Source organism: Siniperca chuatsi, linkage group LG16, assembly GCF_020085105.1.
Source record: "Siniperca chuatsi isolate FFG_IHB_CAS linkage group LG16, ASM2008510v1, whole genome shotgun sequence".
In the NCBI taxonomy this organism is placed as follows: domain Eukaryota; kingdom Metazoa; phylum Chordata; class Actinopteri; order Centrarchiformes; family Sinipercidae; genus Siniperca; species Siniperca chuatsi.
In genome coordinates, this window is record NC_058057.1 from 24,821,719 (window position 1) to 24,845,946 (window position 24,228).

The 24,228-nt window shown below is 39.1% G+C and overlaps 1 protein-coding gene across 2 annotated transcripts in view; it reads left to right on the forward strand.

The window, feature by feature from the left end:
• galnt14 (UDP-N-acetyl-alpha-D-galactosamine:polypeptide N-acetylgalactosaminyltransferase 14 (GalNAc-T14)) overlaps positions 1–24,228 on the forward strand; it is a 160,440-nt gene that overhangs the window by 80,252 nt on the left and 55,960 nt on the right. For both annotated transcript variants that reach the window (XM_044169064.1, XM_044169063.1), the window contains one exon: positions 16,842–16,940. In XM_044169064.1, the coding sequence (XP_044024999.1) occupies positions 16,842–16,940 (99 nt within the window). The remainder of the gene's footprint in view (positions 1–16,841; positions 16,941–24,228) is intronic.

A 24,228-nucleotide genomic window follows, 5' to 3' on the forward strand; every position in this document is an offset into this window, starting at 1 on the left:
CAAAATGTTTCTCTGTGTTTACTTTTGCTCAACTTTCTTTGCCTTGACTTGTTTTTCCACCAGTCAAGTTAATAGTTTCTGAATTCCACCCACAACTTTCAGTATTTCAGCAGACAAAGTGCTGAATCAAACAGAGAACAGCCTGATTGGTTACCTGCCAAAGTAGTTGGACCAAATTTGGCAATATTTAGATGGTTGGTGTAGATTTTCCACCTTGCCTGTCTTACTGCAGAAACAGGCCAATAAATACAGGAACAGGACCAAATGAAAGCATATAAACAATCTCTTGGACTAGTTTTCATACCAGTCACAGACGTTATCACTATAAAATATGGCTTATAACGTGCATCTCTGTTTCAAAGGTAGATGAAAGCATAGCATGTACAAACAATGCAGATGAGACAAAAAGCCTCCCCTAGGGTTTCATAAAAGCATCCCACCGCAAGAGATCAAAATGAAAAACAGACCCAAATGACATAAAAGCTCATCTAGGAGGAGAATGGTACAACAACAAAACTGCTACAATGAAAGAAAAACTGCTACAATGAAACCTTAAGTTTTTAAAAACACACAGCTCTGACTGTATTTTCTATCTCAACATCTTATTGTACTAGCATTTATGGGTGCACTAGGTAACTACACACTTTGGTAACAGCAGGGAAAGTTTTAAAGGTTATTACTCATCATTTTTAAAGAAAAGTCCCATTTTATTACAACTTGGGTCTTATTTTTGTATAATTTTGATCTGTTATGATAACATAGTACTTACTGAAGTTGCTGAGGTCACTGAACACAGTGACATTGCTACAACAAAGTTCGACATGGCACCAGTCAGAAGATCAGAAACAACAAACCAGCCTAGTGTTTGCCACAGGGCCACAGAACATTTGTTATTGGGCTACAAGAAAACCATCTTTTCTCATCAGTCCCTGTCCTGCCCACAACAACAACATACTGATTGTTGATTATATTGAACCAAAGTAGATATTCAGAGGTAACCAGGCTGCCATCATAATGTCCATATAAAAATGGTCCACGGTGCAAAAAAGGTTGAATTCTTCATCTAAACCCCTTTATTTGTAGATAAAACCAAAAGTGATTGTACCTGAAATGTAGGTAATATTCACTTATTGTGCCGGAAACCTCTGTGTTCTCACAAATGTGCTAAGTACAGTCAGTCAAAGATGGTCCGTAACAATTTACAACTCACAGTTTCGGTACACATTTTATTGTACAACTTTGTTTTCTCATTTAAATAAGTTAGGTTAGTATAGGTGTAGGTTTACAGCCTGTCTGATCGTCTGACTGCTCATGTTTCTTGAGCCATCAGACTTCTTTTTAGTTATGTCACTATGCTCTCAGATCTCAGCAATTAACTTGATGAGTAGGACAATGTTATCATTACTGATAGAACAGATGGCCAAAACTACAAAAACAAGACCAAAGTTATAATTAACTTGTGTCTTATCCTTTAAATATGTTACCTGCAAATTAAATGTATGCTTCTATCCTTGAGGAGGTACAGCCACCATTGGCAAGTCCAGATTTCTCTGGACAAAGCATTCACCTGATGCTGATAATTATTTTGTTTGGTTTTAATTCATCACTTCCTCAGATTTACCACGACTGTTGAGTCTTCTCTGGACAAATCAACAGTGGCTTAATTAGTGACATGCAGTTCCTGCCTTGTGCTGCTTTGAGTGTATTGATGATGTGGTCTTAAATGTCCTTCTTCCTGTAAGGGAAGTCTGTTTTCTGTGTTCTCCTTCCCCACAGAGGTCAAATGTTAGAGTTCAGGTTCAGGATTCTTGTGTGAGAAGGGATTTAGTATCTTGCTCAAGGACATTTCAGGAGGGTCGATGGTAGTTTGTTGGTGCTGCTGCTCAGCGTGTGTTATCAAAGATTAATTTTACTGAGATTAATTCATGAAAATTATTAATGAAACATCCTGGTGTTTAAAATAGCTGTATGTGCTTCTGCTCATCTCTCTCTCGCTCTGTGTGTGTGTGAGTGTGTGTCTGTGTGTGTGTGTGTGAGAGAGAGAGAGAGAGAGAGAGAGAGAGAGAGAGAGAGAGAGGTTTGGATAGAAAACAACTAGGACAGCAGAGGCCCTTGCTACCAGACCTGGAGGCAACCTGGCATCACACAAACTGCTAAGCTGATAGTGTGTGTCTGTGTGTGCGTGTGTGTGTGAACGTACTCGTGAATGTGTAGTTGTAGGTGTCTTCATATACGCTTGTGTGTGTGTGTGAATGTTAGGGCGTGTGTCTGATACTGTTTGCCTGTGTGTCTATCTTGTATTTCTGTGTGTATCAGAGTTATTGTGTGTGTGTGTGTGTGTATGTGTGAGGTGCTTCTAATGCTTGCTTGGCACTGAGATACTTGCCCTCTGGGCTTTCGCCTAACACAAGGAAGCAACACAACACTGTTTAATGAGTGTGTGTGTGTGAGAGAGAGACAGCACACTTTCTCTGTGTCTGTGTTTGCATATAGATGTGCATTAAAGTGTGTTTGCATATATGTGAGTGTGTATATGTGTGTAAAAGACAGGTGACTCCTCTGTGCTCCAGACCCTGTCGCACCTTGACAGATGGGGTTTTCACAGCTTCGTGTGTGTGTGTGTGTGTGTGTGTGAGAGAGAGAGAAATGAGTAAGTGTGTGTGTGTGTAACGTATAAGCATTTCTCTATACCACCATCTGTGGTGGGATGCTGGTTTAGACTGAAATATTGCTTCATTCATCACCCAGCAGAACCCCCACACACTGTCATTGCTCTGTGTGTGTGTGTGTGTGTTTGTGTGTACTTTCTTGCATAGATATACTAAGTGTGTGTCTCCACATGCATTTTTGTGTGTGTGTGTGTGTGTGTGTGTGTGTGTGTGTGTGTGTGTGTGTGTGTGTGTGATGGAGAGTGACCACAGATCCATTGTACAGAATCCTCCATGTGGAAAACCTCTCCCTCTGCCTGCCTCCGATCATTCATCTACTGCATTGTGTGTGTGTGTGTGTGTGTGTGTGTGTGTGTGTGACTTGGGGCTACACAGTGAGTGATGGTTTCCTGCCTGTGTGAAGCAAACTGACTTGGGAGTTGCAGCTATGTCAGGACTGACACACACACACACACACACACAGTAAGAGAATATATAGATGCTAACAGAGTCTCTCTCCCACATACTGTAATGTGAGCAGGACTAGAGGAGGAGAGTGTCAGGCTGCCATGCTGTCTGCTGTGGAAAGTGGCAGCCATGACATCATCTGCAAACATATGAGATAAACATTTGAAATATGGAATGTTTTTTATTGTTCCATTTATATATATGGAGAAATGAAAATGAGGTGAAACACTAAAAATGACATATTGAATCCCGCCTCTATTCCACTAGCTTCCTATTCCTAATTTTAAAACATGTTCCTGAAGGTTTCTGTCCATACTCTAAGCTGAATGGGCAGCGTCTGCTACTATACTGAACAGTACAATTTGAACATCTTGTCATATTAACAAAAATACTGTATTGGCCCAAATATTAGATGAACCCTCCACCTTTTCCAACCATTTTTGGTAAAGGATAAGACACATTTCAGACGAGTCCTGCTGGGAAAGTTTCCCTGAGATTCTACTAGTCTTAGATAAGATAGTCCTTGTTCTTGAAGCCTTACCTTTTCTCTCATAAAAGTGACACAAGAAATCCAACATTTATGTAGCTTATCCAGGTATGTTTTCAAGTCCAGCTAATTCTTCATTTTGTTTATCAGTCACACTGACTTGACATGATATTCTACAGCACTTAGCATTATGATCTCAATGTGACTTCCTAGTTAAATAAAGCTTGTATGTATTTCAGTTGTCTTTTTGAGCTCCTCATCATGACATTCAATGACAGTGGTAAATCTAAGGTGGTTGACAGATGATTTGATCCCCAGTCTCCATTAGCATTTAACAACAACATATCCCAAGAGTCCCATGATCCCATTGCTGTTGGCACAATGACTCATGGGAGCCATAGCTGTTAAATGTCAGGCTGTTTAACTTTAACTGTCCAGCACAGTAGTAGATACACACTTAGACCAGAATATGGACACAGGAATATGTTTCAGCTTTAAAAAAAAAAATGATGGCAGAAGAATTATGATAAACAGTGATGAGAAGGTATTTTTTATTTTTACCCTTTTTGGTAAAAAGAAAAATAAATCTTCCCTTTCCTTTATCTGCTTAATTTTTATAATGCTTTGTCATATATAGAACCTTGAATAGCATTAAACTATATACCCATACGCTGACGCACCCATAAGGTAGACAGTAGGCCCAAAACAAAACACTAAAAAGTCACTTTAAAGAATCAAAATGCAGTTTATATAAATTGTATCTGTTTGGAACTGGGTTCATTTCAGGACCAGTTCTTACTACCCAATTCTTGTCTTCAGGAGGGTGAAGTTAAAGGAATCATTCTGTCAGAATTGTATCTGAAGCTCATGTTGACACAGCAACAGCAGCAACAAGTCAGTAAGACAGGTGTCAAAAGCTGTATATGGCGCACTCAAGTTTACCCTACAGATGAATTTCACTTGTCAGGCTGTATTTGAAAGTTTATATTGTTATGGTTTGCTGCATTTTTCTGCAAAATAACAAACACTTTGTTCTTATTACTGGCTGCAAATATGGACAACCACCTGCTTCCTGAAACTGAAAGCAGGGACTGAGTTTAGCTTTTGCCACATTATGACTGAATCCTAATGCATGTTTACTCTCAGATGTGCTCAACTCAGCACTAACAAGTAGAACCAAGCAACGTGTCGACAGATGTGTAGTCTTCTGCTGTAGCGCTATGTGTGCATCACCATATGCAGTATAAACAAAAAACAACACACAGGCTCCCTACATTTAACAGGTTGGGCTCTAAAGTTTTCTTCCAGCCCTTGCTGTAGAAAACACAACCTATAATCTCTCTCTTCTCCAAATTCAGTTTCTGGTGCTTTTTTCCCCCCACTCCTCTGCACAAAAGAGTGCACAGGCAACAAAAATGGCAGGCTGCTGCTCCATGTCAAGCTCCATCTGGCATGCTGATATTGCCTGAAAAACGGTCACCTTTCACATTTGTTTTTGCAAGAACGTAGACTGCAGAGATGACCGGAGTCTCAACTGCCTTGTTTTATTGGCCCAGAAATACATTTTAGAGCCAAGAAACTAAACATTGTAATGTTTTTTAATGAGTTTTGGAATTCTGACTGTTGTACAGTAATATCCAGTATAGTATAACAATAAGCTTCATGGATCTCAGTCAACTCAATGTAAAAATACAAGTTGAAAAATTGTTTCTTACCTTAAGCATATACGTGTGTATATTCATTGAAATGACTACCACTGCCAGAATGATGATATTAAAGATTTTTAGTAGTTTGAGCATTGTTTCAACAGCGATAAAGACTTCTGCACTTTGGTTACTCTCCATCAGCTTTTTCACATTCAGTAAACAGTGCATTTATTCACAGACATATTATGTATTCAATCAAACAAAGCATTGAATTCACAAACATCTAGCAATTATCCGTGTCCTGCAGAGGTATTTAAAAGCCATGATTACAAAATGACATCGTAAAAAGGAATTTTCTCTCTTTTTTCTGGTGTTCTATCACTTCTTCTGACTCACTACCAGTTCATTTTAGTTTGTTACTCTCCTCTTCTTCCTCTTTTTTTCATGTTCCTTTTTTGTCTTTCATTTCCTCATGTCCCTTTGCTGTCATCCCCACTCTTCCTCTCCCTCCACCCACTGTCATCCCCTCTCTCTCTGCGTGTCCAACTCCCTAAATCGCTCTCTCTGAAGTCCATTCAGCTGATAGAGAGAAATAGAGACAAGATGAGAAACAGAGAGAGAGAACAGAAATGACTCTTCTCTCCCTCCCTCTCTCTGTCATTTGCTTTCATCTACTTTATTGTTCAAAGCCTTGTCTGAGTTTAGATCCTGGTTTCTCTTTGCTCTGACATGACAGGATGAAAGGAGAGAGACGGAGACACAGACAGATAGAGACAGAGGGAGAGGGAAGGAAGGAAGGATTATGAGAGAGGAAGAAAGAGATGGAAGGACAGAGTGGGTGTGTGAACAAGGACATTATGGTGTTATCAGTGGTGGTACCGTTAGTATTAGTATTAGTAATAGTATTAGTATTGTGCACACACTCATTCACTCAGTCACTTCTTATCTATCTTAACCCCCCCCTTTCTATTTACTCTTCTCTCTCAAATGCATACACAAAACTAAAGCATGTAATCAATCATGCTCGATCATTAACATACAAAATAGGATCATGTACTGTGAAAATTTTACAAATTACATTTGTTCCTGTCATGAATAGAGAAACACTTTGTCACCAGAACTCCTGCTCATCAGAATACTTGAACCATCCCTTTGCAGGAATATTGGCAGATTGTAGTAGGTTTGCGAATAATAGCAGAGGTACAAGCAGTAGCAGTTGTAGCATTAATACCATACTGAAGTAATAGTTGTAGTGTTAGTAGTAGTAAAACTGGTATCAGTGGCAGCAGTAGTAGTAATAATAGCAGTAGCAGGAGTATTAGTACTAGTAGTGGTAGTGTTAATAGTGTAGTCACTAGTCAATTTCAATAGCAGTGTCAGTAGTATCTGTAGTGCTAGTTGTAGTTTAGTACAATAGCTGTATTAGTAGTTAAGTGGCAGCAGCAGTAATGTTCTGCTAGTAGCAGTACAAGTGGTGGTAGTTCTAATGCTGTAATGCTAGTAGTAGTAGAGGTAGTACTAGTGGTGTGGTAGTAATAGCACTGGTAACAGTTGTAGGAGTAGTCTTTGTGATAGTGACAGCAGTATATGTTCATAATTAGTAGTATTGGCAGCAGTAATGGTAAAGGTACTGGTAGTAGTAGCTGTTGCAGTTGCTGTTACACATTCAAAATACAAAACCTATGTTTCTGTTAAACATAATTTCCTTTCTCATAAAAATATTTGCAAAGCCAATTTTTTGAACGTTTTAAATCCTGCATTGTTTACATCCATGGTTACTAGCTTGCAGTCTTCTTCACTGCCTTTGTTGGAGCATTGTTGGGTTTCTTTGCACATTACAGATCAGTGGAACAGGGTGAAAACATTGGCAGGACTGTGTTTAGAGGAAAAACAAAATGGGGACCAGTGAATAATAATGGCCAGTAGTGATACTAGAATGAGTAGCACCACACGTAGTAGTAGTAGTAACACTACTACTAGATATAGAAGAAATTAAAGTAGCTTTAGTATTAGCACTAGTTCCTCTTGTTGTACTATTAGTCATAATAGTAGTGGTAGAAGAGATAGTAGACGTTGGCATAATAACAGAGGTTGAAGTAGTTGTAGTAGTAGAACCGCTGTCTTAGTAGAAAGATAAACTTTATTATTTATACGTTATCTACCCCACACAGAGAAACTGAAGCGTCACGGCAGCAAGTTCAAAAACAGGTGCATAATATAGTATCGATAAGTAGGCTAACTTAAAAAAACTACAATACTATGTACATTATAAGCATCTACTACACAAATATATCTCTCCATATTAATATCACAGATTTTCCTTTGATACAGCAGCTTGATGCTGCTTTGTACCAGTTCCATCTCTGTTCCCAAAATCCCAGTGAGGATCATCCTCATGGGGTTTCTGACTTTCATGACAGATACCCACTCATGTGTGCTGTCTGTCTGCAAAGTTCCTTCAAAGAGCTTTACTTACATAACAATATAAAACAGAAGAAAAAAAAAGATGGCTAACTAGGCCCCTGCTTCCCACAAGAGGTGGAAGAGAAAATAACAGATCACAGAGAGACCGGTTTAATGTCTTAGTATCTTCAACCAATTAAATGGCTGAAAATACATATCGCGTAACACATAGGGCTGGTTATATATATTTTATTATGTGATACAATAGTTATAGTTAAAAGATATATCTCCAATCTCCAAAATGAAACAACTGCATCAATTATATTATATCAATTACACACCTTCACATATACATACTTAGATTCACGTATACACACACATTCTAAACTCATTAAAACATGCACAAAAACAAATAGAATATGCGTATATACATGAGAACATACACAAACTCAAAATCATGCAAAATGTTTCCACACAAGTACAAATACCTGTGCAAAAACACAGATGCTGTACACACACACACACACACACACACACACACACACACACACACACAGTCAGAAGCAGTCAAAGTTGTGGAACTGTAAAGCATGAATATATAAGCAGCACGGGGGTGAAGCATCTCTCCCAGCAGTTCCAGCCTCATGTTTTTTAAACAGTCAGAAAACTCTGGAAAACACGAGCCTCTCCGCTCCACTGGGGGATCGCAGCAGCACTAACAAGGAACCAGAGGAGCCCCGGAAGTTGTTCAAATTAAAAAAAGCACCCTATCGTGTGTCGTATCTGAAAATCTCTGCCTTTGTTCATCTCTGACACCCGTTTCTCAACTCCACCGATAACAACTAGTCCTCAAATGTTGCTTGGCTCTGAAGCCATCACGTGTCTTCTCTTTAAGCTGTTTTTAGCGTTTTTGCCGTGGGGATTGTTGTGTTTCTCATGTTAGCCTGTTGGAGAGGCCAAAACTAGCCCTCCTGGGTGACAGTGTTCTCCTTTTAATCTGATGGTGGGTGTTGGAGTTAGTTTGGAAGTCGCTCTCCCTTATTAATCCCGGCCAGGATTTGCAGTATGTGTGACAACCTCGCCCCCTCCTCCACTAAATTTAGTTTTTATGGTGTACTTTCAAAAAAAAGATCATGATGGAAGTAATGCTTATTAAACAAATACTAAACAAATTTGGAGCATTTCATTCCATGGTTGATTCAGTGACTGCACAATGTCACCTAAACATTTTATTCATTCATTCATTTTAATTTGTATTTTATTATTTAAACAACAAAAGCATAGAATTCTGTCACTTTCACAGAAAAGAGTCAGTTCCCTTTAAATGGATGGAATCAGAGTCTGCAGTCAAATCTGTTTACTTGTCCCAATTTAGCTCAGATCAGAAGGAATATTTAACTCTTCTGATAATGCAGCAGGACAGTTGTAGAGTGATGATAATGAAGCAGACTACTTCAAAATGAGATCTCTTCTTTTTAAAGCCATGACTCTTCACCTATAGCCACTTCATCATCTGCTTCGAAATACTGACGTGTGAGTATCAACAAGAGAGAGTCTGGATTATTTTTTTAAAAGTGCTGAATAGTGTTCTGAAAAGTTTTTATAGGTTTTCCAAAGTTGCCAACAATAGATTTTTCAGGAAGGTTTAAAAAAAACATTACGTTCCCCAGACTCCTCTTTCTCCTCTGTCAATGCAGAGTTAGCAAGCAGGTCCATGCCTTGCACCTTACACCTCTGCTCAGCCTGTAGCAGCTACAAAGAACACACATCAGACGTTGAGTGGAATTGACTTTGAGGAAATGCTTCAGAGGACCACACAGAGGAACTGGATGTTGAACTGACAGCAGTGTTGTCCATCAGTTTTCCTGTCAAGGGCAATACAATAGATATTTCAGACATGACAGCAACCCTCCTGTCTCTTAAACATACAGACGCACTGCTTAGATCTATACAGTTACTGTATTCTCAAATGACGTACAGCACATTCACCACTCAGAGTAATAAGAGTAATGACACACTACCTAGAAATGATTTCCTCTTCTTCACACTGTATAATTTCCCTTTAATTTGCATGCATCCATGCATCTCATTTGTTATTTATGTACTGTGTATACTGTACACAAACATTTCTTTCAGTTAAACGTAGGTCAGTTGTCAGGAAAAACATAAACTTCATTTTAAGTGGTTGAGCAAATGACCAGAACTGACAGTCTCTGTTAATTGATTTAAATGAAAGTTGGTGGACAGTTAAAGTGAGACCATGTAACATTTGCTGAAGTGACAATTACATGGCAATGGTAATGTAACTGTAGCACAAGTAGTGAAGAGACATAAAGACAGCAAACTGAGGTGACATGGACAAAATAATTACTTCCATGTCACCTCCCGGGCTCCGTAGTTACACAACATTATCTTCAATATCTGAGTAAGGCTGTAGGCTGTTGATTGATGGTGTGTTTTCTTGCTTATGAATTCAATTTATAATTTGTAAGAGGAAGATTGTGTTGTTTCATCTTTTAAAAGTTGCAAAGTCTTGTTTTAATGCACAGGCTGAGGAGCAAGTTATTAGTTTATTGTGTTGATCCAGGAGTTTTTAGTCTACCGAGATGCAATGCCACATGAATCAAAGTTTCATCTTACCTTAATGTGTTTATATGGGTCTGTGTGTGCATTTGAGCGTAAACTTAATGTAGTTCTGTAGATTGTGTGGTGCACACTGCATTGTGAATGACTTTATTGTTGTTTTATAAAAGTAGAAATTAAATAAACTCTCTACTTTGGCAGCAGAAAATAGTGAATATGAAGCCACAACCTGGTCAGTTTTTCTTTTGCAAAATATGTACACCCCTTCACTACTTTTGGGGACTGAACCTGCTTCAATTAAAATTGTTGAATCTACTGAAACTATTCATTTGTGCTATTCATTCATTGGAGTCATTGATTCGGAAATTTCCCTAATGGAATTTTCCAGTAAAAGAAGAAATGAGGCATTATCAACTGTCCCTCGCTGTCCCTTTTTTCTTTTCTCCTCTTTCTCTCGATCAGTAGAAGAGAAATCCCTTGCTCCCTCTTTCACCAGCAGTGTATAAATATGTAAATGGCTGTTGCTTAACCAGCCAAAACTAGGCCATCTTCTCCTCTGTGAACACCTGAATAGAAGCAAGACAGAGATAGTGGGACGAGAAAGAAAGAAAGGCCAGAGGTGAAAAGCTTACCAAAATATCTTACTCCAGCAGGCGTGCTGCTACTCTGCTCAGATTAAACTGACATTGTTCCATATCATGCTGCCCAAGTAAAAACAAAATGATATTACAGTTCCCATTGCACGTGTTTATTCTTAAGAATATCACATTGAAAAAATATGATATTTGATACTTTTCTCAGTCGCCTTTTTGTAAAAACAGCTATTCAGTGTACTGCATTTGCATAATGTAAGCTACTTTTCCATTTTCCTTTGTTGAATGTGAAGTTCACCATTCCTGCATTGTTTGCAAATACTCACAGGATGACACAGGAACCCAGGAAATGAGTCAAAGTTTTGAGCCTACAGCTCTGCTAAAAGTCAGGTCATATAAGACCCTTCTTGTCTTTTCTCTCAGTTATAATTGAAGTTATCGTTGACTTTCTTGCAGCTGCTAAAATTATTGTAAACAGCTAAAACTCCACAGAGGAATGGATTGTTTGAAAAAACACAAGGACCATGCATATGTTCTAAGTAATGTCCAATCTTGGTGACACAAAGACGTGTATGGCCTCTTATGCAGGAGGTTGGAGTGGATGGTTTGGTTTACAAAGCATGCGTCTTTGGCACTGGAGACAGCTGTTCACATCTTGTTTCCTGCCAACAGTCAAAGTTGGTTTCTTCTAACCATGCCCATTAAAGAAACCAACCTTAACCAAGTAGTTTTAGTTCCCGAAACTTTATCAAAACATAACCATGGAGGTAAGCGATGTCGTCCTTACGATAGACAGGAATCATCTGGGTCATTTTGGAAAGCAATGGCAAACATCCTTTTCTGTTGTTTACGTTGGAGGACTTGTTAGCTCGGTGACAAACAGGGACGACTTGAGGTGAAGCACTTTGCTCTTTTGAGGCAGGATTTAGCCCAAAAATAGAGCTGTAAATCACTACTCAGCTTCATGCCATTATGTTTGTAACTTTTCAGCCAGGAGTGAGACAGAGGTGGACAAAGAAAACAAGACAAGACTGAGAGACAGAGAGGGCAAGGCATGGCACAGAGAGAGAGAGAAATCCAGGGAAAATACAATAGAAAAAAGCTGAGAGGCAGAACAAGTGAAGGACAGAGATAGAGAAGAGCGTTAGAGGTGCTAATCAGAAGCTGCAGGTAGGTAGGTACGCTGTGTGTGTGTGTGTGTGTGTGTGTGTGTGTGTGTGTGTGTGTGTGAAAAGGTCTGACAGTATCTCAGGGCTACATCAGTGGCCATTAGTATTTTGCAGCACGAACACACACTTTGACAGGTCTGCTGCACCGCCCGCAGAGAGGGACTGTGTGTGTGTGTGTGTGTGTGTGTGTGTGTGTGTGTGTGGACGCTGCTTGTTTTGACCTGTCCTTTCATGTGTTTATCTCACCTCCAGATGAACTTTGATGAACCAACACACACACACACACACACACACACACACACACACACACGCACACACAACCAATATCCACTCCTCAAATGGCTCTGCTCATCAAATATAAATGATTTTTGCACCATCTGGACAGAAATCTACAGTAAACACTCTGCTCATCCCTCTTCTTTTATTTATCGTTCTTTCTCCTCTCCCACAATATTCTTTATTGTCTCTTATACCCTCTGCACTCTTTTAACCTAAATATTTTCTCCTCTCCGCTTCTCCTTGTTTCCTCTCCATTACACTCTTCCATTCATTGTTCTCTTCTCCTCCCTTTTCCTCTTTCTCCCGTTTCTTTGCTTTGCTTTCTTGTGTTTTGTTTCTACTTTTCCATCTCCTCTCCTCTTCTTCATCTCTTGCCTATAATCAGACTGAGGATTGTATGGAGGTATATACAGCTTTAACATGGGCTTTAGGGGGAGTTTTGTGTACATTGGGAGATGACGAAGGTCTTGTTTTGTGCTTTTTTCTATTTATCTCTTTTCATTGATGGTCTTTTCCTCCCTTTTTCTGTATTCACCCTCTCTCCATTTGTGTTTCATTTCATTCACTATTCTTCTTTTTCTCCCTCTCCATTTTTCTCCCTCAGTACCCTCCATAGTATCTGTTTGCTCCTCTCCTTTCTTTCTTTTTCCCCTTTGCTCCTCTTACTCATCTCTGTTCTCTCCCTCAGTTAACTCTCATCCTCGCCTCTTCTTTTCCTGTGCTCTCTTCTTCTTATCCTCTCCCCTCATGCGTTCTCTGTCCTGTTTTTGTCTCCTCTACTTTTCCATCTCCTCTTCGCCGTTGCACTTTGTCTCTGTTTCTCGTATTTTTCTTCTCCCCTCCTATCTTCTCTTCTTCTTTCCTCTCTGCTTTCTCATCATGGCTCTCTCCTCACTCCTCATCCTCTCCTCTTTTTCTCCTCTTTTCCCTCCTTACATCCTCTCCTGATCTCTCCTCTTCCTTCCTCTTTCTCATATTTGCTCTTACCCTCTCACCTCCCTTTTATCTTCCTGTCTTTCTTCCTCTCACGTCCTATTCTTGTCATTTGTCTCCTCTAACCTTTTCTTCTTTGCTTAACCCTCCTCTCACCTCCTTCTTTTTTCCTCTAACACCTTTTTTGTTTCTTTTTTCTTCTCTCCTCACCTCACCCATCATTTATCCCACTTCTCTATTTCCTCCTGTCCCTCTCCTCTTCTTCATCTATTTTCTTCCCTCTTCTGTATTTCCTCCCTTTTCCTTCCGTATGTGTGTGTGTGTGTGTGTGTTTTCTTGAGCTTTGACGGATCAGGAACACACACACACACACACACACACACACACACACACACACACACGCACACACACACACATACATACGCTCTGGGAGTATGGAAGCTTGTTCATATCAGCTTCAACATCAGTCATCTGTCAGCACAACTTTTATCTGTACATCTCTGTCTGTCTGTCTCTCTGCCTGTCTGTCACTGTGTCTCTCAGCCTCGTTCGTCCTTCTCTCTCACACTCTCACACACAAACACACACACACACACAGTAGCAGCTCGTCTTTATCTTCTTATCGTTCCTCTCCGGTAGAGCTGCTGAATAAATCAACTGCAGGAAAACCAGAGATGGAGACGGGGAGATAGAGGGATGGAGGAGGCAGAGAGGGGCATGATGGGATATGATATGACAAATATATACAGCACATATTCCTATTCTCACTAGGAGAAAGATAGAGACAATGGATGAGGAAGGAAGGAAGGAAGAAAGGAAGAACCAACGAAAGACAGAAAGAATTCTGAATGCAAAGTGACAACAGTCTGCTCATAGCCTGTTCTGGCCTTCAATTTAAAAAGCCTCAGCTTTCCAAAGTGTGTGTGTGTGTGTGTGTGCGTGTTTGTGTACATATGTGTGTGTTTAAAACTCACAAACTGGGCCATGAGCTAGACTTACAGGCCCGTATGTATTTCTATTTTATGTTGTGCTTTCTGTCTTCAGTTCAATTTCATTCGTCTATCAAATGTTTTGATCATAGAATATGCAGCTGACAATGCAGTTAAGTAATACTGAAACAAAGTAAACAGAGAAGGAAAGAAAGGAGGAATGAAAAACGTTGAAAGCAAGAAAGAGACAGAAAGACAGAAGAGAAAGAAAAACATAAAGGATGACAGGAAAGACAGAAATGAAAGATAGAGGGATAGAAAGAGGGAAAAAAGACAGAAAGAAAGATGGAGTCATGGAAAAAAGAAACATGACATATGGAAAGAAAGAAAGAATGAAATAAAGAAAGAAAGACATAATGATAAGGAAAGAGAAAGAGAAGATGAAAAATAGAAAGAAAGAAAGGATGAAAGACAAAAAGAAAGACAATTGGAAAGAAGGAATAAAGAAAGAAACAGAGCTCACAAGCAGCTCTGACAAATTAACAAACTTCCAAACACTGACTAAAGCTTACCACCACTGGCTGACATCCCCTTGAGCAAGACACTGAACCCTCTCCTTGCATCTACACTACATGTGCATATTACGGCAATAAAAGCATGAATCATACGCTTATTTCTGAATTTTTACATTCTTAATCTGCTTTGGTGGTATTGTTTCCCCACTTAATCATTGTGCCTCTAAACTAAAAAAATCAAATTGCAAGTTAATGAGGTGCTGATAGTATTATTTCACAGCCGGGTGCTCGTGTACACTGACTGATGCTGCTTTCCGACCTGTTAATACAACAAATTAGGAATTGAGCTTGTGTTGTAACCCCACAACAACTCACAAGAGGTTGTTCAATGTTTGGCTCAGGGACACTTTGACGGGACACAGTGGGATTTTGTAGGAGCTGAAGCCACAAAATATTGGATATATGGCACCAAAAGTCTGCTAGAGTACACATTCAGCTAATTGCATACAGTAGTATTTGTTGGGAATATGATGCAGAATTATTAGACATAACCCAACAACAAAATATATGACGAGGTGAAGTAAGTCATGTTCATGAGATCCATAAACATTTGGTCTAAAGTCATGTCTTCTGAGTCACATGTATGAGTTTTGGTTGGACAGATTAACTGAATTGGCCAGACTTCATAGAGATTTTGGCTTTTTATTATCACAGTTAGTCAACATGTTTTTGGTGTCGTCTTATTTCAAATGCTTGAAAAGTAGACAGGTTTTCTTGCCTCTGAGCTACACAAGCTAAAATTTTTCTGTGATAAATATATATCTCATCTTTTTAAACTACATAGTGGGGAAGCAGCAGAGAAGAGCTTCCCAACCTTTATTTGTGACAAGCCGACAAACGTGCTGGGGTTATTATAGATATGGCTTTGTAGTTGTGCTACAAAAACTAGTGCTGTCACTCAGTTGTGTTGTATGATATGAAAAAGTCGTTCTTTTTAGAAAATCATAAAAATTGCAGCACCCATAATTTTAGTTGACTGTTAGTTGCTGTAGTTAGTTTATTGAGTTTGATGTTACGATACAAAACAATATGCCCTGTAATACAACTTTAAGTGATCAAATAAAAAAATGACATCCAAACAATATAAATTACTAAACGTTCCAACATCTTTCTTGTCTGCGCCTACAAACAGCATATCAAGCTCATTTAAGTTACACTCAGATTTGAATCTTGTAAATGAATCTACATAAATTGTAATATTACATCTTTCATTCTGTATGCCACAAGAGCAAAGGCGTTGTTCAGATGGCGTATGACTCCAATGAGTAATTTGATGTAATAACTGGTCATTAATGTTTTTGAATGGCAGGACTTGGGGGAAATCAATTAAATCTTTCTTCTTTAAGTATTTTTGATTGACTATTCCAACCTCTATACCTTCAATAAACAAATAATGAAACACACATTATGGGAGTAGATTAGGTAAGCAGCAGAGAACCATGTGTTAAGCTGGCTAATGGTGCAGTGTGTCCTGTAAAGTTTTACACGGACACACACACATTTGAGAAAGGTGAGGTTTTTAAAAATGAAGGCCGGAACAGAGCAAGCAGACTGTTTCTGTTTGAAAATGTCACCAATCCATCAATCTGATAGGTAAAGGCCAGCCTTCTCATTATACTGTATGTGTGTGTGTGTGTGTGTGTGTGTGTGTGTGTGTGTGTCTGCCTCTGCTCTTTTAGAAGAAAAGGCTGCTGGGAAGGCAGCACACACACACACATTCACAATGTTATGTGGTGTATTTAAATGAGCCTCTGGCTGGTTATCTATAATTCATCTTTAAAAGGTCTGGTCTGATCACTTGGTCACTGTTTGTGTGTGTGTGTGTGTGTGTGTGTGTGTGTGTGTGTGTGAAGACAGCTGTATAACAGACAGCAAGTATGACATCTTATCTTACCAAAATATGAATCTTAAATAGTATACTATTTTTTATGTTAGGTGAATGTAATAGTATGTAGTGTTGATGATATTTTCTCATTTTCTCATCACTATAACCAACAAGCATTAATACAGAGCATCATGGCTCATGTAGCGTGTTGGACACATATCAATGCAAATTGATTGATTGAAATATGCCTGTCAATGGATCAATGGATCCGATGTCATGTTCAATCATTCTCTCTCTCTGTAGGTGCACCACTCTTCATTACGACTCTGATCTTCCTCCAACCTCCATCATCATCACTTTCCACAACGAGGCCAGATCCACCCTGCTGCGCACCATCAGGAGGTAACACACACACACACACACACACCTGAGACCTTTTAGATAATATGGTTCAGTGGTAAAACTGGTGTTACAATGGTATTTTGTAAAATACATCCAACTTTTATTTTGTAACTGGGGCTTTTATTTTTTATTAAAGTTCATCAAATGTTTGGTCATATCATTGTAAATTTAAAGACCTGCGTTTGTGTTTTCATCATTTTATAACACCTGAAGAGGTGTAAGGTGTAATTGTCTGTTAACATACAATTTATGTACATCCAGGTCTGACATGACATTGAATTCTGGCAGAATATCAGCTATCAGCATCTTAGGTTTTAAATTATCTGTCTTCAGAAACCTGTATCAGTCAGACTTTTGGCTGATGAGCAAAGAAACACTGAGCTGCCAAAATTTACAGCAGAGATACAGTGATGGTACCGCAGAACAAAACCTTCTCACACACACACACACACACACGCGCGCGCACGCACGCACGCATTTACTCTCCTGACCCTAAATCTCTGAACCATCGTTCTGTTTTTCAGTTTGATGATATCAGCAGGTTGACACGCACACACACACAATACAAACAGATACAGTACACACAGACACACACACACCTCCAGGTTTTGGCCTGGGTTCAGCTCATTATACCAGTCAGTCAGCAGGGACCTGCTATGTCTCCTTACTATCACAGAGGACATTGTGTGTTTCGTGTGTGTGTGTGTATGTGTGTCCTCCCCTTCAGCCCTTCTCAAAGCTCTGCAGTTTTCAACCAATTAAAAGACAATCTGTCTCCCTGAGCCCCTCTGCTCCCTTTGGCTCTGGTTCTGTGTGTGTGTGTGTAAGTGTTGCTGTGTGTGTGTGTGTGTTTGCCGGTGGTGACTTGGAGCTGGAAGTAGTTTAGCTGCCTTTTATTTTTAGTTTGTGAATTTGGAACATTCACTCTCACCAGGATACACAGGATCCCCTGGACCATCTTTACTGCTGAAAACAGCTTTGCTTGACATGGAAACATTTTAAGATGAACATATCTTCTATTTAAAAGATATTTATGGCAGCGACAATCCAAAACATTTCCATTTAGGCAATCTATGTTTGTTTACTGCCCTTGAATGGCAATTGATATAACAAAATAGTAAACCAAAGCAAGATTTTCCAGTACATGGTCGTTAGCATGAGCAGTGACAGCCACCGTGACTGATGAGTAGAGGAAAAAAGGGGGTTCACCATGGATGTGTTGTAGGATACTGTATTCCAAGATGGCGTCCCAGTCTTGAAATCTTGAAAGTTGAATTTGTCTTGAGGGATGAGAAAAACATGTGGGTTGCATAAGACTTAACATCACAGCTTTACGAATATTAACTCTACATGGATTAAAAGTCATGACATGAAGAGTAATTATTGGCCTTGTTTGCCATTTTAGGTGACCTGTCAACAGTTTTACATACGTGTAATTTATTCAGCAGCAAGACTGAAGGCCAGGGTTTGCTTGAAACTAACAAACTGTTGCACTCAGTTGTGCATCAGAAGTAGTTGTGTAAAGGAAAACCTTGCTTACTCTCTGTGCACCTGGCCAAGCGCTGCTGTTCAACGATTCAACAAACACTTTTGCTTTTGAGTAAAGGAGCAGCAGGTTCACAGAAAGTGTCCACTTTGAGATAAGTGCTTCATCTGGTGTCTTTGCAGGCAGACTGAAGTACTTTGGTTGAAATAGTGCTACAAGAGATCACTTGACATTCACAGTTTTTTCATGAGTCAGTGAAGGCAGCTGACAACAACAAACACAGCCAACAGACAGAAAATGTTGATATAATGAGTAATGAGACAATAATGCACATATTGGGCAACTTTTCTGTTTTGTGGAGTTTTTAAATGTTCAAAAGCTGCAACTGTTTTTTGAGAGTGATGTTTGGTTGCTATGGAAACAGAGCTTTCAAATAAGTTGTTTCACCTTCAGTTTTTCTCTCATGGTGCTGCAGCTTTGAGAAAGGACCTGTTTTTAGGACGTAAAAAAATGTACGTTCTGATCATCAAGATATGAAAGTTGTCTTCTAAAAATCATAGCATTTACCAGCATGAGTACAGTATGTTGTTGAAAAAACTAAACCTGAAAAGCAGGCAATAAGCAAACATAGACATTGTGGAAAGGAAAATGTACACTGTGCTGTCCTGCATAGACCTTAAATTTTGACGCAAACATGACCCCGAGCCTGGAGTGCATATTTTTGCTTGCTGTGTTATTGACACAGTGTATGTGTGTAGTGAGATTTAATGTTAAATAGTAATATTTATATTTATAGGCGTATACCTGCAGTATGCAAACGAAAATGTGTCAGTACCTTCAGAGAGAGTTCCTGCAGCTCACTTTCACAAACATCTTGTATGTCAGAGGTTCCCTCAAGTGCATGAATGCAAAAACAAATGTTTTTTAAAACTATCTTGAGAAAGGAAAGAAGGAATGACACACGCTTGAGCAAGGTCCTTAATCTGCTAATATCAGAATCAAAATCAGAAATACTTTATTGATCACCGAGGGGAAACTCTTTTGTTACAGCAGCTCACTGTCATGTCAGTGCACACAGGAATAGAAGTACTAAGCAAAAAATATAATACACTATAATACAGGTCAGAAAATAAATTAAGTACCAAGTGGGTATAAGTATAAAATTAAAATAAGTGTGAAGTACAAAGTGGGTTTACTACTAATGTCACTGTTCTCATAGATGCTACTGTTATGCCCTTGAGCAAGGCAGAGGATGTTAGTGGCTCCCAAATGTGAATGTGTGAAACTAAGATAATGTGAGGCAAAGTACTAAGCTGAGAAAAAGCCTCCATCATCACTCTTTATGGGTGAATACTTTTGAAAAATGTCAATCTGCTTATCCTCCAATCTTCATTGGATCATAGCCAAAAAGTTTACAAAAGATATTCAGAGTTAAAAAACTTTTTCTAAGAGGCTTTGAAAGATATTTAGGCGAAGACAGCAAAAAATTGCAATCTAATTTCAGGCGTCAGTTTTCAAGCAGAAAAAAAAAATCTTGAATAGCCAGATAATAGCTGGATAAGTTTTCTTTTTATTATCTGCAATCATGCTTTGCTCCGGGGACTCTGAAAACACTGAAAGCGTATTGAATGCCAACAATTACATTATAAAAGGGTATAATTTGGGAGTTTTGTGCGCTTTGGGGCTCGGCGATATGCAGGCCGAACTTTGATTTCTGAGACAATGAGGAACACTTTGAAAGCTTTTCATCTTGTGATCAAAGAGTTGCTTTCTGAGGGGGAACCGGGCCTTGTCGATATTTAATCAAGCTCAGATCCGAAAATTGATCTCATCTTCTCTGTCTCCACTGCGCGAGAGATAAGCAGGCGAAGAGGGAGGGAAAGAAAGAGAACGAGAGAGAAAAGAGATGTGGAGCTTTTGAGAACATATTTGGTTTTAATGGGTTTAGTTTCTTTTGGCTCTGCATGTGTGTGTGTGTTTGTGTGTTTGTGTGTGTGTGTAAAACGGCCTCCTGAGCTGCATAGGTTCCATTATTATAAAGGAGCCACAGGGGCATCATGGGAAAAAGAGAGAGGGAGAGAGAGAGATCTCTCCCTCTAGATCAGCACCAGCTCAGCACTTTCTGATTCAGTGGTCCTAAAAACGCACAGTAAAGAGTCCAGATCACTTCCTCTACAACTGATCACTCAGGATTTATTAGGAAGAGGCCATTAGGCAGATTTATAGTCTTTGCTTTCTACTGCAAGTTTACTGTTTTATATGGAATTTAGTGCTACTCTGTTGTACCCTGCTCTTCTTCATTTCCTTCTTGATTTTTTAATCCCATTCTTGCACACCATTTGAGCAAACATATTGTATAACTGAAACATTGATTTACATTGATTCTTCACAGATGTTGGCCAACGGGCTCAAGTCCTAAAACATGTGTATCTGATAGCATTCCTGAATAGACAGCTTTCACAGAATACATACGTTTGGCATCTGATATCAGCTGTGATTAGATAATATTTGTCAAGATTAGACAGTGTTTACATGATGCTGATATGTATCATTACATTGTATGAGGCATTAGATTATCACTGATTGGCTTATACATACAGCAACCATTAAATAAACATCATCAGATAGTAATTAGTGAATATAGATATAGATCATTGTAGATTAGCAGTGACAAGACTGTATTTAATGTGGACAAACTAGGCTTATGACCCCAGACTGGGACTGATAAATGTAGATCTATAGCACTGTAGATCAGCAGTGATGAGACAGTATTTACTGGGTGCAGATATATAGCACAATGCATCACTGCTGGTTAGACAGAACAGAACGTATTGAGTGGCTGAAGCAGGATTTCTTTCCAAGAACAGTTTCTGCAGATCTGCTGGGAAAAGCTTTCTGTCAGGGCAAGAAAGATTTAACATGCAATGAAAAAGATGCAAAGTATCATTTTGAAAAGCTAGATCTGTGTTTTGTAAGAGCTAATGTTCATTGCTACAATGTGACAATGACTTTTAATAATAATCTCATCCAAGAATAAATAAGGACTTTTGGACATCTCATTTTTGCAGTGAAATTCTTCCATTGCTGTCAGAGGTCTTGATAGAGAAATTGGTTGGAGAAAGATGGTGGGATGCGGATGAATGGAAAGAGTGGTAGATGCAGAGGTGGAGAGAAAGGAGTGATGAATTACTCGAGCAAGGTAGAGGATGGAAGAACTGGCTGTCAGCGAACCAATCAGGCAGAGAGAGAGGGGATGAAAGAGGGAGGGAACCGAGCTAAGGTCTGAACAGAGAAAGATGGAAAGAGAGAAAGCTTTAGAAAGGATAAAAAAAAGAAACAAAATTGTGCCCCGAGCAAAGTCTAATACCGCATGAACAGTAAAAACTAATTTGACTCCTCACCTGTAGGGAATGGCGTTATGGAAAAACAATTCTGCAGCTGATTTATAATAGGAGTAAAATAAATATACCCCATACACATGAAGGGGTTGCAATGTGTTTTTACAGTAACCAACAGAGCAGAAGATATCTAGCTCACAACAGTTGAAAGCATCACTTCTCAGGTATAAATAAATCCATAAATCCTGGGCAGCAGAGAGACAAGACAATCTTAAACCAGTAATTGAGGTTTTGTATTTGCGTCATACATTCAGCAAACACATCTGCTGCCTTCATGGAGGACCAGCAGAGAGTTGTCAATGCACAAACAACGGTGAAATAAATGGTTTAACAACTGGAGCTAGAAAAAGTTTTTGTAGACAGAAACTTACAGTAGACTGTTCTGTCTTAGTGAAGTGTTGTCTGAGGAATAATAAGCAAATTGGCTGTTAACATACAAAACACAGACTAATAGCTACAACTAAAGCTAAAGCTTCTACTGGATAAATTTGCTAGTGTGTATATCTTTTCAGACATTGTACCATGCCATTTGTTTGCAAGTCACAGGCAAGTTAAGTCCTAAGACTGTGAGGAGCCAAGTCGAACTCCCAGACTTCCAGTCTTTAACAAGCCATAATCTGCTGTTCACCAAATGTAATGACATTTGTATGTGTAAACAGTAAACACAGTAAATGAGAGCAGTTTCAAATTAACGTAAATGATGGATGTTCTATGAATTCTGTCTTTATTTCTTTTCCAAACTTATTTCATGGAAATACGTAGATAGCCTTGACAAAGACACTTAGAAGCAAGCATAGAAGAACAATACGAAGAGTGTGCAGCCATGCTAGCCGATCTTTGAGGCTGTTCTTAGGCGTAGTGATGCTTTGAGCTAAATGCTAAAGTCTGCATGCTAACATGTTCACAATGACAATGCTAACATACTGATGTTTAGAAGGTATAGCCTAATGTTTACCATGTTCACCATCTTACTTTAGCGTGTTAGCAGGCTAACATTTGCTAATTAGCACAAAACACAAAGTACAGCTGAGGCTGATAGGAATAAATAAATAAAATAGTAATTGGTCATAAACCAAAGTATTGGACACAGTTACAATTTGACCTAGTGATGGTGCTACATGAAAAGTTAAGGGATCATCCAAATCAAATTTCTTAAGATCTTGAGATGTTTCACTGGATATGTGAAAACTTTGACCTCCTGGTGGTCGCCTCTACATGAAAAGTCTAGGGGACCATGGATATCTGTATGAAATTTCATGGCAATTCTTTGCCATGTTACTAAATGCCAAAAATGTTAATCTCATGGTGGTGCTCGAACACACGTTAGAGGATCAATTTTCTGCGGACCATGAAAGTCTGCACAAAATTTCAGGGCAATCCATCCGAAAGTTGTTCAGTCTGGACCAAAATGGTGGACTAGAGCCGTGCTGCTAGTGTGGCTAAACACAACACAAAACAAAAACCAGTTACAGTTAAGATAAAAGAAAAGAATGCAGTAGTGTAAAGCAAGTAGTTGAATAAATCATTTTATTATTTTTTATACAAAGCTCTCATCCCACAGTATCCTGTGTTTCTCTTTCTTCTCCATCTATCTTACATACTGCAGACACTTCTGGCATACTTTACTATAAAGTTACAATCATAAATTCAAAATCACTTAAAAACAAGTGCTCCTGACCTTGATTTAGGCCTGCAGTTTAAACACATCTGAATGTCTGCAAATTATAAAATTTGCTACTTGAGTTCAGTCCACATCTGTTTCACATTATGCCTAATGCTATGGTTAGTGAGCTAATTGACTATCCATCCATCTGTCCATTCTCTAAGCTGCTTATCCTGTTCAGAGTTGTGTGGGGCTGGAACCTTTCCCAGCATGCACTTGGCAAGAAGCAGGGTGCACGGTGGACAGGTCGCCAGTCTCCGCCAACTGACAAGACACAAAATCGATCGAACGTATCAGTCATTAATTAAACAGAAAAAAATTCTCTACTCCTGTTAAATTCGGGTGAGATGTTGTAGTTGTCCATTTGAAGATACAGTCACTTTTACTATACCTCTGTTGTTTTCGTTCTGGTCTTTGAAGAACTAAGCATTTTGGTCGCAGCTTTTATTGCTTTTATCCAGATTGCCCCACTCTACTGTAAGTGCACATACGCTGAGCACGGGTGGCTCCTGTGGGAATTGAACCCCTCACCCTGGTAGTCGTACAGCAGCACCCATTTAGCAACAGCGCTATCAATGCCAGAGAGTGGGGTTGAATTCCCACCGGGGTCACACATGCAGCTCTAAAAATGCACGCTCTCAAGGCACTTTGGATGAAAGCGCTCTCCAAATGGCAGCTGTAGGTAATGAAAATTTTTCAAAAAATTCCCCCTAAAATTGATATATAGAGTGTTGGAAATGA